This window comes from Pongo abelii, chromosome X, assembly GCF_028885655.2.
Source record: "Pongo abelii isolate AG06213 chromosome X, NHGRI_mPonAbe1-v2.0_pri, whole genome shotgun sequence".
Classification (NCBI taxonomy): Eukaryota; Metazoa; Chordata; class Mammalia; order Primates; family Hominidae; genus Pongo; species Pongo abelii.
Window position 1 is genome coordinate 114,264,615 of NC_072008.2, and position 15,037 is coordinate 114,279,651.

General features: G+C 38.5%; 1 protein-coding gene across 6 annotated transcripts in view; it reads right to left on the reverse strand.

The window, feature by feature from the left end:
- Positions 1-15,037, reverse strand: part of COL4A6 (collagen type IV alpha 6 chain) — a 283,087-nt gene that overhangs the window by 267,102 nt on the left and 948 nt on the right. For 5 of the 6 annotated variants that reach the window (XM_054544948.2, XM_054544947.2, XM_054544946.2 and 2 more), the window contains exon 2: positions 14,428-14,479. In XM_054544948.2, the coding sequence (XP_054400923.1) occupies positions 14,428-14,479 (52 nt within the window). Of the gene's footprint in view, positions 1-14,427; positions 14,480-14,673; positions 14,967-15,037 lie in introns of those variants that run through there. The other variant, XM_009235153.4, reaches the window with a different exon arrangement.

Genomic DNA, 15,037 nt, shown 5'->3' on the forward strand with positions numbered 1-15,037 from the left:
TGCTCATTGTTCAGGATAATTGTTTGTACATATAACTCCCTGTATCCTATATATCTAACATAGATATACTTACCAAGAGTCTACAATCTATCTTTTTATAATAAAGGCTTTCCTTTAAACACAGTCTTTGCTTCTAGTTTCTTCCCTCTTAACCACTTTTATCTTTCCCCTGTTCAAGAAGTTGTAACAACACCCACATCCCCAATCAAAGCCAATTCTTCCCTCTGCCTTGAGGTTAAGGTCTCCATAGCCTGACCCTGTTCCAACTGTCCACAGTTGTTTCCCTTTACTCCATAATAATCATCCTGTGCTTTAGCTCTTCTCACTGCCCTCCACTCACCCATGTTCATCCCTGCTAGAACTGTAGTGTATTATTGTTCATAGGGTTCACTGCAAAAGAAAACCTGATTGATGGGGCAAATGGGGGCAGAAGTCCAGCCTGCTCATTGCTTACCAATGAGTGTGGCATGGCACAGAACTATGACTGCCTAGAGGAAGGAGTGCCCTTTTCTAATATCCTCAAAGATTCTGTATGCAGTGGCAGCACTCTGATTCCTCTTACATGTTTTAATTTATGCTTTCTGATCAGCCTGTCCCTCCAATATTTAATAGGGCTGCATTTTGAAAGCAAGGATAAGTCATCAATCCAGATAAATACAAATATATTTGTGTATTTACTTGTTTTTCTAGAAGTTTTCTTTAGAAGAAAGCATAAAATCAGGGATGTCCTGGAAAATCTAGAATATATAATATAGATATTTATTACTCATTTTCTACTATTTCTTTGAGACCCAGCATGAATCATACTTCTGTGACACCTTCCCTAACTACAATCCATGTTGACCTCTCCCTTCTTACACCTTCTGTAGCACTTTATTCTGTCTTATGGAGTTTAATGACTGATTACCATATGATACAGTATATTGAAACTGTGGAAGTAACTGAAATTGTGCTGTTTGAAATTTTGGCAGTTCCACAATACCAGATTTTAATTTCATTAAAAAAAACATATTTTATATGGGGTGGCTCACGCCTGTAATCCTAGAACTTTAGGAGGCCAAGGTGGGCAGATCGCTTTTGCCCAGAGTTTGAGATGAGCCTACAAAGTGAAAACCCCATCTCTACAAAACATACACAAATTAGCTGGGCATGGGGGACCACACATCTAGTCCCAGCCACTCTGGGGGCTGAGGCAGGAGGATCGCTTGAGCTGGGGAGGTTGAGGTTACAGTGAGTGGTGATCACACCACTGCACTACAGCCTGGGTGACAGAGTGAGACCCTGTCTCAAAAAATCCATAAAATGAATAAATAAATAAATAACATATTTTAAAACTGTTATAAAACAAAGCATGCACCATTCAAACGGGTTACATACCAAACATTAACACATTGGAAACCAACACTGATTGTATTAATGGGTGCTGCCTAGTTAACTGTATGTGTGTATGTGTGTGTGTGTGTGTGAGAGAGAGACAGAGAGAGAGAGAGAGAGAGACAGAGAGACAGAGAGGAGAGAGAGGAGAGAGACAAAGAGAGCGTGAATTATGTGTGCAGACCTGGAAATATAGGTTTTCTTTTTTTTTATTATTACTATTATTATACTTTAGGTTTTACGGTACATGTGCGCAATGTGCAGGTAAGTTACATATGTATACATGTGCCATGCTGGTGCGCTGCACCCACTGACTCGTCATCTAGCATTAGGTATATCTCCCAATGCTATCCCTCCCCCCTCCCCCCACCCCGAGGTTTTCTTGCTATTTCTGTTTAACTGCAGAGCATCCTGAGATAGCAAGATAAAAAAGCCCTCACCCCATGATGTTCACTATTACATCAGGATTTTCTCAACATTGTATAAAATAAACAGAAATAAACTGGAGATTAAGACTTCTATAGCTCTCAGGCCAGGCATGGTGGCTCATGCCTGTAATCTCTGCACTTTGGGAGGCTGAGGGGGGATGGATCACGAGGTCAGGAGATCGAGACCATCCTGGCTAACAAAGTGAAACCCTGTCTCTACTAAAAATACAAAAAATTAGCCGGGCGTGGTGATGGGCACCTGTAGTACCAGCTACTCGGGAGGCTGAGGCAGGAGAATAGCTTGAACCCGAGAGGCAGAGGTTGCAGTGAGCCGAGATCGAGCCACTGCACTCCAGCCTGGGCGACAGCACAACACACACACACACATACACATACACAGACACACACACACATACACACACACACACACACAGAGACTTCTGTAGCTCTCAATTTCAGATGTTTATGTTCATTTCAAGCTCTTCCTTCTTACTGACTTTATAAATTACTGTTAAAAATTTGAATTATTAATAAATACATTGATATTTTTGGGGAGGGCATATGAGATTTAGTTTGGGGGAAAAGGGGTCTACTGTTGTAAATTTTGAAAAATGTTATAATAGAGTGTCCCGTTTTTCTTCATTATCAACAGCAACCTCAACATCAGTATCTATGAGCATGTTCTGGATATCTAGTTGCATGCTAGGTGCTAGACGGTATTTATGCAACTTAATCATTTCTAAAAGACAATATACATCTCATACATCTAAGGTTTGTTCCAGTCCTTAAGGGATCTGCTACACTCACAGAGTTTAGAAATCTAGGCATTTTAAATTTTCTTTGCCAATCCTCTTCCCTTGGGTACGGAAAAATGGTCACTCAAAGTTGTACAGAGCAAGAAAAAATATAACTAACATTTATTCCCTCCCCAAGAGAAAAATCTGTCTCCCAAAAGACTAATTCAGCCTCAGAGCCAGAGGTCCCAGACAATTCTGGGAAAGCTTGGTCTCTCTGCGGTAAATGTAGAGCTTTATGACCCGGGAAATTTCCAGTGAATAACACCAACTCCCCCTCAATACAAGCAAACCAGACTGAAAGATAATGGCAAACTAGCCTTATTGTTGTTAGACAAAGGGGAACTGGGACTTCAAAGATGCCTGGGGCAGTGTCTTTGGGTATAATCTTTAGTTGGGAAGCAAATCTCTACAGGAAATCACAAAGGTAGGGCAGCAGAGGTAGAAGCGGCTTTGGGGAAACTGGAACAAGTGAAATAACAATTCTAACTCTTTTTCCCTTAGGACACTTGAAAAACAAATTCAACAAATAATTAAGCAATTTTTTTTCCTAAATTGTCACCCAAATGGGCTCACTACCCATTTCTAGTAGAGAGGCAATCACAATGAATGAGGGGAAAATAATAACTGCAATAGTAATAATTTTACAGTTAATAATATATTTAATGATTTGTCCTAAGGCCACAGTTAATAGTGGAGTTTGTGTTTGAATCTGGGAATATTTGGCTTTAAAGTTACAGCTTTTAATTTTTTAACCACTGCATAAAGAAATAGAAGGGGAAAAAATCAGGAAATGGACATCCAGAATTAAATACGAAACCCCCAAAAAGCTTGAGAATAGACACATACCTCATGGCTTTCCTGTATTTGATAAATGTGGAAGGACCAGATATATGCTGCAGGAGTGAGTCCTCCATGTATAAAGGGTTTGTTAGAGAACTGGACACAAAATAAGTGGCCAGCAATAACTATAATGTCAATCACACCCCACATAGAGAGATATACGGTAGTACAGGTATTAGGTAAATGCTCTGAGGAGTTACGGAGCAAGTAAGAGTGCAGAACAGGTCTCTTTCCTATCCTCCATCCACATCTCACAAAGTTCTACCTCTCTCTTTCCTCTTCCCCCTCCCTGTGCTCTGGCTACAGTGGCTTAGTACTTGACATAGTCCTTCCCACAATGGGGTTGACCACAATGCCTGGCACATAGTAGTCACTAAATAAATATTAGTTGAAGGGAAGAAAAAACAGTGAGAAACAGAAGGACAAAAGAAGAGGAGACTTCAGAAAAATACTAACTTAACTTCCTAAGAGAAGAACAATATGTCCATCTGTAGAGACAGGTGGAAGGCAAGGCAGAGGATGAAAAAAGCAGGAGAAGCAGAAGGAGTGAATATGCACGTCCTGTTAAGCCAACATCACAAGTATAACTGTGACCTAAACATCAGCTACATGAGGACAAGACAGGAGATGGAATTGGATGGGTAGGCAGGGCCAGATCAGATTCTCTATGGGTGTAGGGAGCTTCCACAAATGTTAGAGTGGCATGATCAATTTGTGTTTTAGAATAAGCTCTTTGCTTTCAGAGAGGATGGATATCAGGAAAGCCAATGAGGAGACAGTGAAAGTCTGAAACTGGAACAGTTAGGTTTGCTGTAGGGAGTCCAGACAAGAGATGATAAAAAACCTAAATTAAAGAGATAGCACAGTAGAGTGGGCTTTAACTCTGCCACTTGTTGGGTTTGTGACCTTAGATAAATCAGTTAATCTCTCTGGGATGAGAATATTTGTCCCTCACAGGGTTGTCTTGAGCAGCTAACAAAATAATATATGATAAAGTGCTTTGTAAACTTGAAAGACTTGAAAACATATGTTACTATTATGGTGGTGAAATTGGGATAAAGAGATGAGGGGGACAACTGAGAAATATGGCCATTGTCCCCAGGGGTGTCCAATCTTTTGGCTTTCCTGGGCCACATTGGAAGAAAAAGAATTGTCTTGGGCCACAAATAAAATACAGTAATACTAACAATAGCTAATGAGCTAAAAAAAATAGCAAATATATCTCGTAATGTTTTAAGAAAGTTTACCAATTTGTGTTAGGCCGCATTCAAAGCCATCCTGGGCCATATGCGGCCCTTGGGCCACAAGTTGGACAAGTTTGTTCTAGACATACAATCTACAAATGAGAGAGTCTTCTCTGACATCTCCCTTTCTCTCATCTTATCAAACACCAGTTGTCAAAATTGGGAAATGATTTTTAAGTCTCTGAGGATACTGGGGGGAAAAGATGGGAGAGGAATTTAGCACCTACCTGGTGCATGGCATGTTCACATACAGCATCCACAATAATACCTCAAGAATAAAGCATAATATCATCATCCCTTTTCTGCTGATGAGAAAATTAAACCTTGGAGGGAGAGGGTCAGAAAAAAATAATTATTGGGTACTAGGCTTAGTACTGGGGTGATGAAATAATATGTACAACAAACTCCTGTGACACGAGTTTACCTGTGTAACAAATCTGCACATGTGACCCCCGAGCCTAAAATAAAACTTAAAAAAAAAAAAGATTCATGGGTTCAAGAAGGTAGAGGAAAATGTGACCAGGATGAGGAGAAGAATGGAAGTTTGTAAAATTTAAAATCCAAAAGGAATTTCTAGAAAAGAAAAATATAATATCTGAAATGAAAAAAACACACAGGTGATATTAATATCAGATTAGACTCTGAAGAAGGAAAAATCAGTGAATATGAAGCTATAGACTTAGAAACTATCCAAAATGAAATATCTGTTTACCATATAGCAATCATACTCCTGGATACCTACCCAAGAGAAATGAAAACATGTTCACATGAGGACTTGAATATTCATAGCTTTGCTCATAATAATGAAGAACTGTAAACAACCTAAAAGTCTATGGACTGACGAAGAGAGAATTAACATGTGGTATATCCATTCCTTTTATTACTCAGCAATAAAAGGAATGAACTACTGATACTTATAACAACATGGATAAATCTCAAAAGCGCTATGCTGATTACATTTACATGAAATTCTAGAAAAGGCAAAACTACAATAATAGAAAGCATATCAGTGGTTGCCTAGCATGCGGAATGAGGGGGAGGGAATTGACTACAAAGAGTGTAAGGGAACTTTCGGGGAAATAAATATTTTTATTACAATTGTGGAGACAGTTATAAAACTGTATACATTTGTCAAAACTTAATATATGTTGTTGGAGGAGGAATATGGATGTGGTTATAAAAGGACAGCATGAGGGATCCTTGTTGACTTTGGTATCTTGACTGTGGCAATGGATATCCCAACCTACACCTGTGAGGACATTGTATAGAACAAAATGCACACATACAAATGAGTATGAGGAAAATGAAATAAGATCAGTGCATGTTATCAATGTCAGTATCTGGGTTGTGATATTATATTATGGTATTACAACTAGGGGAAAACTGGATAAGGGTACATAGGATCTCTCTGTACTATTTTTTACAACTGCATGTGAATCTACAATTATCTCAATAAAAATGTCATTGAACACTCGAAAAGAAAAAAGAAAATTAAATCTCAGAAAGGTAAAATGAGTTACTCTAAGTCACACAGCTAGGAAGTGTCAGAGGGCAGAGGCAGCATTTTGACAAAAATCTGATTCTAGAATGCTTTCTCTTAAACATTATACTATTGAACAGGGTAGATATTTTTCCATCCATTCAATTGTTATTGGAGTTAACATTAGTAATTTTTAAGACAGACAGGGAGAAGGCAGTTTGTTGCGAGCCATTAGGAGATGTTTACTCATTTGAAAGTCATCTGTTGATCACCTATGCTCAGCCTGGCAGTATCCTGGACATCCTAAATACAAGGTTGAAGAATGTAACGTAGTCATATAAGCATAGGAATCTTACCACCACATGGATGTGCTACCAAAGAGGCCCAAAGCTCCTTGGAAGCACAGGATAAGGAAGAATAAATTCATTCTGAAGAGGTCTGGAACTGTTTCATAGAAAAAATTATATTTGGTCTGGGTATTAAGGATTGAGTAGGAGTTCATTAGATAGAAAAGAAGGTAGAAGCAATAGAGAAGGATATTCCAGAGAGAGGGACTGCATATCCAGGGGCAAAGAGATGTGAAAGAACATAAAGTGGTTTGGGAATGGTGAGAAGTTCAGTCTGAATGAAGTGTAATATACACCATGAGTTTGGAAAGAAGGACTGGTAGGAAGAAACACACAGACATGAAGCTAGAAAAGTAGTTGGGTCAGAAAATGAAAGCCCTTAAATGTGCCAAACGAAGTAGTATGCATTTTATCCTGGAAGAAACAAGAAACCAATAACGGCATTAAATCAGAAGATAACATAATTGGGTTTGTTGTTAGTAAAATAACTCTGGTGGCAAGGTAGAGATAAGGATGGAGTCAGAAGGTAGAAAAGCCAGTTAGGAGGCTACTGATGTATGAAGTTTGAAGCCAACAGAATATGAATGGAAAAGCCAGATTCTACAGATTTTTGGTAAAATTATCAAAACTTGGTGAGAATTTTGGAAATAATGAGAGCTGATGGCTGCTTCTGTAGCTTCTTGCTGAAACTTGGTGGATGGTGATGACATTTAACAAAAATAAAAAAGATCACAGCTGGTTGGAGTGTCATGGGAAGGAGAAGAAAACAATTTCACCTTTAAATATACTGTATTTGGGGCAATAAAAATAATAATAGCTGGCTTTGGCTGAGTGCCTATACTAAACTCCAGGCACTGTTTTAAGTGTTTTGTATATATCAACTAATTGAGAGACAGGTACAAGGGCTTAGCAGGCAAATGGAAATATAGATTTAGAGCTCAAAAGAGATATCTTGGCTGGGGATATAAATTTGATAATCATCACTATATAGGAGGCATAGTTAAAACCATTGAGGCAAGAAGACAGTAAAGAATTAAGTTTTGGAAAAAACCCACCATTTTAGGACAAGAGAGTGATAAAGATTATAAATTCCATAACAGCAAAGTTCATGGCTAACTTGTTCACCACTGTGTCACTAGGGCCTGGCATACTATCTGGAATATAGTTGTTGCTCAGTAAATATTTGTTGAATTAATAGCATAAATAAAAAGATCAGAGAAGTATAAGGAGAACTAGTGAGGCAAGTTTGTGTCATAATCCCAAAAGACACAATCCTGAATGCTATAATTCCAAATGTTGAAATCCCAAAGATCAAAATCCCTAAAGTCTAAATCTCTAGAGTCTAAAATCTTTAACATCTAAAATCCTGAAAATCACAATACTGAAAGATTAAAATCCCAAATGTTGAAATCCTGAAAACTGAATTCTGGGGAAGTGTGTTTTTGGTCACAGATGGGATAGTTGTGCCATGTTAGTTGCATCATGTGAAGTGGAACTATTTCCTTGTTATTGTCTTTATTTAGAAACTAAGTATGGTTTAAGGAGATGCATAACGGGTGCCAAGTTGACAAGGGGTGGACTTGCGGACTTAATTTTAGGTTCAATTGGACTGGATTAAGGAATACCTAGAAACCCGGTAATGTATTATTTTGGGTGTGTCTGTGAGGGTGTTTCCAAAGGAGATGCATATATGAGTCCCAGTGGACAAGCTAGGGAAGATCTGCCCTCATTGTGGGCTGGCACCATCCAATAGGCTAGAGGCTGGGAGAGAACAAATAGAGAAGGCAAATTGGTCTCTCTCTGAGAGCTGGGGCAGACTTTTCTTCTGTTGCATTGGACATCAGAAATTTGATTCCATGAACGTGTATTATCACAATGGTGACTTTCTGTGTAAGCATTGTGTGTGTATGTAAAAATGTGTAAACTTCCTCAGTGAATGAAGAGATGTCTTTTTGTACACCCGCATTTGTGAAAGATAAAATTTCTCAAGATCTTGGCTCTTTGGATGACTGCATATATGGTGGTCACCTATGGTGGTTTTTTATCTGTCTTGTCAAAAGACTTTTGTTGTTCATCAAGGTATTTCAGATGACTACAGTTATAAAGCCAGATGCACACAATTACCAACCATAGTGATATGTCTTTATACATTTTCCTTTTGACCTATTTCTTTGTGAATACAGTTCAACTAGTTATAACTGTCATACAAGTGCGACTGTCACTAGTATATACTAAGTGTTTATCCTTACAAAACTATGTATGTTATTATTGTCTATTTTATTATGTAAAGTGACCTTTGGAATGTTCTGTTGTGTTTTATGTTTCTCAAACAACTATCCTTTTAAAAATGTAAGTAAATATCTTTTAAATAATTTTTAAAATTACTTTTTCCAGAATATTTTTGGGATTTTGATCTTTCAGGATTTCAACATTTAGAATTATGGGATTCGGGATTATTTATTTCAGGATTATTACCAGCTCCCTAGTGAGGTATAATGTCTTAAAAAACAAGAGGAGGCTGGGCGTGGTGGCTCACGCCTGTAATCCCAGCACTTTGGGAGGCCGAGGCAGGTGGATCTTCTGAGGTCAGGAGTTCAAGACCAGCCTGGCTAACATGGTGAAACCCCGTCTCTACTCAAAATACAAAAATTAGTTGGGTGTGATGGCGGGAACCTGTAGTCCCAGCTACTCAGGAGGCTGAGGCAGGAGAATCACTTGAACCTGGGAGGCGGAGGTTGCAGTGAGCCAAGACCATGCCACTGCACTCCAGCCTGGGTGACATAGTGAGACTCCGTCTCAAACAAAAAAACAAAACAAAACAAAATAAAAAAAACAAGGGGAAAAAGAAGTATCAGAGTAACTGGGAAATGTCAGATAACACAGTGAAGTCAGATAGAGTGGGGACTGCAAATAAGCCATTGGGTTTGGTAATTAGGCAGCCATTAGTAGCTTGAAAGAGGGCTGTTTGCCTGGAGTAGACTCAGTTGAGACTATAATAGGTTGAAGGGTAAGTGGTTGGTGATGAAGACTAGACAATACCCAGGAACTTGGGGGTAATGCAATTGAAGAGGTTAGAGTTATTAAAGAAAATGAAGTGATTTTTTAAAAATTCATTGTTATAACGGAGGAGAATTCAATATTGTTTATAGAAGAAAAATAGAAACCCTAGGAAAGGGATAGATTAAAGAAAGTAAGAGAGTTGATAATTGCTCTTAGCTAATTTTCCCATTACTATTTTCCCTTGAGCATGCTTATCAGGTCTTCTATTTACATTTAATTAAACTTTAAAACAAGTAAAAGCCCTATGATCTGCCTCACTGGGACATTCAGGCAGCTATAAAGGACTTGATAGTTTAATATAGCCTGATGTTATCCCACGATGTTCTTTTTATATGCGTATGTCTTGTCACCTACACAGTATAAGACAAAGTCTATACTCCAAGTATATTACTGTATACTGTTTTTTTTCTTTCTTTTTCTTTTCTTTTTTCCTTTTTTTTTTTTTTTTTGACAAGGTCTAGCTCTATTGCTCAGGCTGTAGTGCAGTGGCATGATCTCAGCTCACCTGCAACCTCCAACTCCTGGGCTCAAGCCATCCTCCCACCTCAGCCTCCCAGTAGGCGTGCACCACCATGCCCAGCTAATTTTTGTACTTTTTGTAGAGACGGAGTTTCACTATGTTGCCTACGCTGGTCTTGAACTCATGAGCTCAAGCAATCCACCTACCTCAGCCTCCCAAACTGCTGGGATTACAGGCATAAGCCACTGCACCCAGCCATACTTTTAAGATCATTCTAACAGGAAGCTGTGGTGTGTGCCTATAGTCCCAGCTACTCAGGAGGCTGAGGCAGATGGATTGCTGGAGGCTGTGGTGTGCCATAATTGCACGTGTGGTAAAATTATGAAATAATCCATATAATTCGGGCAAATAAAAACCAATATTAATAATTGAGGTCAATCAGTTTTATTCTATTAATGAGATAATAAGGGAAACAGTATACTTTACCCCAGTTATATGGCTTGATTATGAGCTTACAGAATATAGGAGCATATTTATTGAAGACTCCAAACTATGCTTAAAAATTAAAAGATTGTTGGCACTTAGAGTCAACACAATTCCCCTCATGCCTGAACAAACATTAGAAAATGACTGTTTTTGTAAAACCAATTTTCTTAAACTAGGGGTACTTTTTTAATGCCATACTTTGGCAGTCTAGTGAAGCCTATGGACTCCTTTTTAGAATACTATTTTTTTTTCTTTTTGAGACAGGGTTTCACTCTGCTGCCCAGGGTGGAGTACAGTGGCTATTCACAGGCACGATGATGGTGCGCCACAGCCTCAAAGTTCTGTTCTCAAGCAATCCGCCTGCCTCAGCCTCCTCCTAAGTAGCTGGGACTACAAGCACACACCACAGCACCCTGCTAGTTTTAGAAGTATACAATAAAATACATGGGATTACAATGGAAACTGATTACACTGAAATACAATCATTAAAATGTATAATAAAACAATTTTTGAAATGGTTATATATTTGCTTCTTTAGTAACACTTTAGATAATAACATCTATTATCCCCTCCTCTTTTATCTTAAAATATATTTGAATTTCACCTATAAATAATGCAAATATATTATCATCTATGGATTATCTATTTACAGTCATTTGATGATTTACTTGATAGTGTACTCATACATTTCTATCAGTATCCTTAGTCATCCCAAGATATATATATTATATATTTATATACACACATACACACATGTATATTATATGTTGTGATTTTTCATAGCTAGCTGGTATAGGATATTTGCTAGCAGGTAAAGTAGAAGAGTACTTTAAGGATTTATAGAGACACAGCCCCAGATAATGCAAATATTCCTCTTGGTCTTTAGAACTGGAAGAGATCGTCTCCATCTCTGAACTCCCTTAACATAATATTCATATTTTGATGACTACTATAAGACTGAAAATCACAACAGAAAGGACCAACCTGGGCATGTTACAACTTTAAAGAAAGAATTTGACATTTCAATCAGACCTTGATTTGAGTGCAGCTAAAGGCATTTTACCTATGCTGTCTGCAGAAGGAACAATAGAAATGTTTTCTCTCCTTATCCTCCTCCCAACCCAAGTAAGTATCCCCCTAGGCTTTTGACTTTAAGTATGCTTGATTGTATTAGACCTTTTCCTGAAAGCTCATTTGGAGGGGGCAAAGTGTGAAGAAAACATAAGGATCTGACTACTTTGGGATATATGTTTTTTCCTAGATATATTAGCTGATGGTGAGATTTGTATCTTTCTAGACTTTTCTCTAACACGATGCAAGTACATGTAGATAATAACTTATCATTAAGCATCTTATCTTCTAAGGAACATAATGACCACCATTGTCTGAGAAAGCAAATTCCTAGAGAGTTAGGAACTATGTTTAAATAAATCTTTGCATGCTATGCTTAGCCTAGCACAGCCCCTTAGATAGTTAGGCGCTTAATAGCCAAAGACAATTATGGATGTTCTGAGATCCTAGACTCTATGTTATGCAGATAAATTGTGCAAATATTTCACCTGAATGAAGATCATTACTCCTTTAAAGTAAATTTAATAGAAGCTCATTCTTTAACATGGATTTTAACATTAAGTTTTCCTTTACTTTATATAGATGTACTTTGTAAACTCGGGGATAAAAAGAGCCCAAAAGCCCCTAAATGACCCAATCTTTAAATGCTTGCCAATATTATTGGCAGCTTAATTCTCACAGTAAAGAGACTTTCTCATAGCAAAACGCAACATAGTTCCTGCCAATCTATTTTTAATAGCTATTTTTGTTAATATTAGTCAAACATGGCACAGAGAATTTAAATGTTTAAAACAATCCAAAGGGTGAAAAACACACAAACTCAAGAGGATAAACTGGAATTGAGTGTAGAACATGAGAACCAGCCCGTATAGATGAGAATCCAGTGCAAAGAGTGTAAAAGAAAAACAAAACATCCCTTCAGAAAAGTAATCTCTAATAACTTATTCTGTGACTGTCTTTATATTTGTCATTTTCCTCAAAACTGAAAAAAAAATAGCTTTACAATGTCAAAGATATTGTGCATAAGTAAACAACAAGTGAAGGAAGTGGCTCTGTACTTAAATAAGTCAAAAAATAAAGTATTATCTGTGGAGCTCAAGGTCAATTTTAGACTTACCATGGTCAATGACACTGACATAGCAGGTGACATCATAAAACAATGAGACAGAGTCTAAAACTCATACACCAAAGCAGTGCTTAATTTTGGAGACTCATTTCAATACTTGAAAGAATTGCAAGCGTTAAAGTGGTTTTTAAAGGTGTTAAGTGACAGGATGCAGTGTTTGTGAAGTCTTCAGCTATCTGGAATGATCTGTAGTGTTTTTCCCAAAATTACACTGAATAAAATCAGCCAGAGTCTAAAAATAAAAGTTTTGCTTGAGGGTATTCTGCCCAAGCATGACACTTTTACAAGTGGCAAGATTTCTGGATGAATTGCTAACTAATCAAATCTTGGCATTTTCAATTAATGTAGTATTGAGCCTCAAGGTAATACATAACTAAACTTGTATATTGAAGGAATAAGATGGAGAAGTACACAGAGTCTTAGATCAGTATCTTTGCTTACGAAGTCCAGAATTTACTTACATAGGAACTGATATTGAGTTAAGGGGTCACAAGATGTTGGTATTCAAGTTTTCTGGCATCTTCCTCTCTTTAGAAGAAAAATAGCTTCACTCTGGTATTTTCTTAAAGACATCATATGCCAAGATAAAATAATCCATTTTTTCATAAACGCATCAGGTGATTTATTAGGTTGAATTAAGTACGGCCCTATAATAGTATTTAAAAATATTAAAATATTAAAAAGTAGAGCCAATCAGTTAAAATGATCAAAACCCACAAGATAAATATTTGCAATATATATTCATCTCTCATCTGTATAGTGAATGGCTTTGGGTATCATTAAGAATTTTTAAAAAAAATACAGCAGTGAAATAGTACTCAACAACTGAACAACTTCGTATTCAAACTCAACAGTTTTTATTTCTGCCAGCTTAAGTAGCTAGTGAAACTGGAAAACTGCAGCATCTTTGATTATTTGGGTCACTCCATCTTTGTGAAATTATCCTAGTAATTCCACTGGAGATTTCTCTACTTTCTGGGACCCATTAAACTTTTCTTGACCAAATGTCTTCAGAAATTTCTTTACCTGCAGTCCCTAGTTGATTTGATAGATGACATCTAAACAGCCTATGAAATGTTAACTTTGATTTTTTTTTTCTGTTATAACAGCTTTATCTTTTAACTTTCTGGTGATGCAGAAAACGAGTAACAGGACACATCAGACAGAAATTGAACATCACCTAGTGGTATCAGTTCAATTCAGGTAGTTAAAGAATCCAGATGTTGTCACCTGGTACTGTCAAACTACTCTAAGCATGTACTTAAGTTTCATTTCCATAGCATCTGCGGCACTTTCAAGTTCCACTCCTTGTGCTCTCCTCTCACTCTCAAACTAGTGTGCCAATTCAAGTTCTTGAAGACCAGGGAAATTTATGTTTCTTCTGCCGTGGAGATTGATGCAGAGGAAGGCATCAGATGCTAGTCATCTTAAGTAGTCTGGGGAAGAGGCTCAGAAATGTGTACATCTTGTGTCTTCCACTTTTATTTTCCCAACCCATTACGAAGTTTTGGAAGATATATTGGTCCCAAAAACACTGACTTGACACCGTGCTATTCCTCTCCAAGAATCTCATTAACTCCCATTAGAAAGGGGAGTGGTGTGGACTCCGTCTCGCGGTGAAACTCTCTGCAACCCCCTAACATAAATACTAGAGATGGGGATGGTGAGAGGGTCAAAGGAGGGGGAGGGAAAAGGGTCGTGAGAAGAGACTCACCGCTCCTGCCAGTTCCTCGGTCAGGCACAACGTAACCAGGAGCAGCCACAACCTGAAATGGGAAGGAGGGTGAGTAATATGGGCTCTCTAGGCTTCAGGGTCGTGCGTCTGCCTGTAGCCCCCCGAACCCTTTTGGATGCCTGCTTCCAATTTCTCTGCAGTGACAGAAGTACAAGCATAGTCCTGGCCTGGCAAAGTAACCCGAAGTAAGAAAGAGGAGGGGAGCTCGGGGCAGCAACAGCTCACCCAGGGTGCATGCTTGCGGCTCCTCCGGAGCTGGGTCCCGGGAGACTGCTAAGCGGCTCCGCGGCCCGGGCTCATCTGGGCTCTGCTGATGCTTGGAGGCTGTTTCCTTACTCAGAACAGAGTAGGTGGACGAAGTAGCCCAGTTTGGAAGAAACTAAACACAGCTTCTAGATAAGAAGTGCTCCAAAGGGAAACAGGCTCAGCGGTGCCCGTTACAACTTGCAGCACTCAGGAGATAGTTTCATGCAGCAGGAGAGGAAAGAATGGAGGGGAAAGGGGCGGGGCTGTCTGCTGTCAATCATCCCCCCTACCTTGGGCAGCCGGTAGTCTTTCCCACTTTCAGGCACCTTTCCACACAACAGCC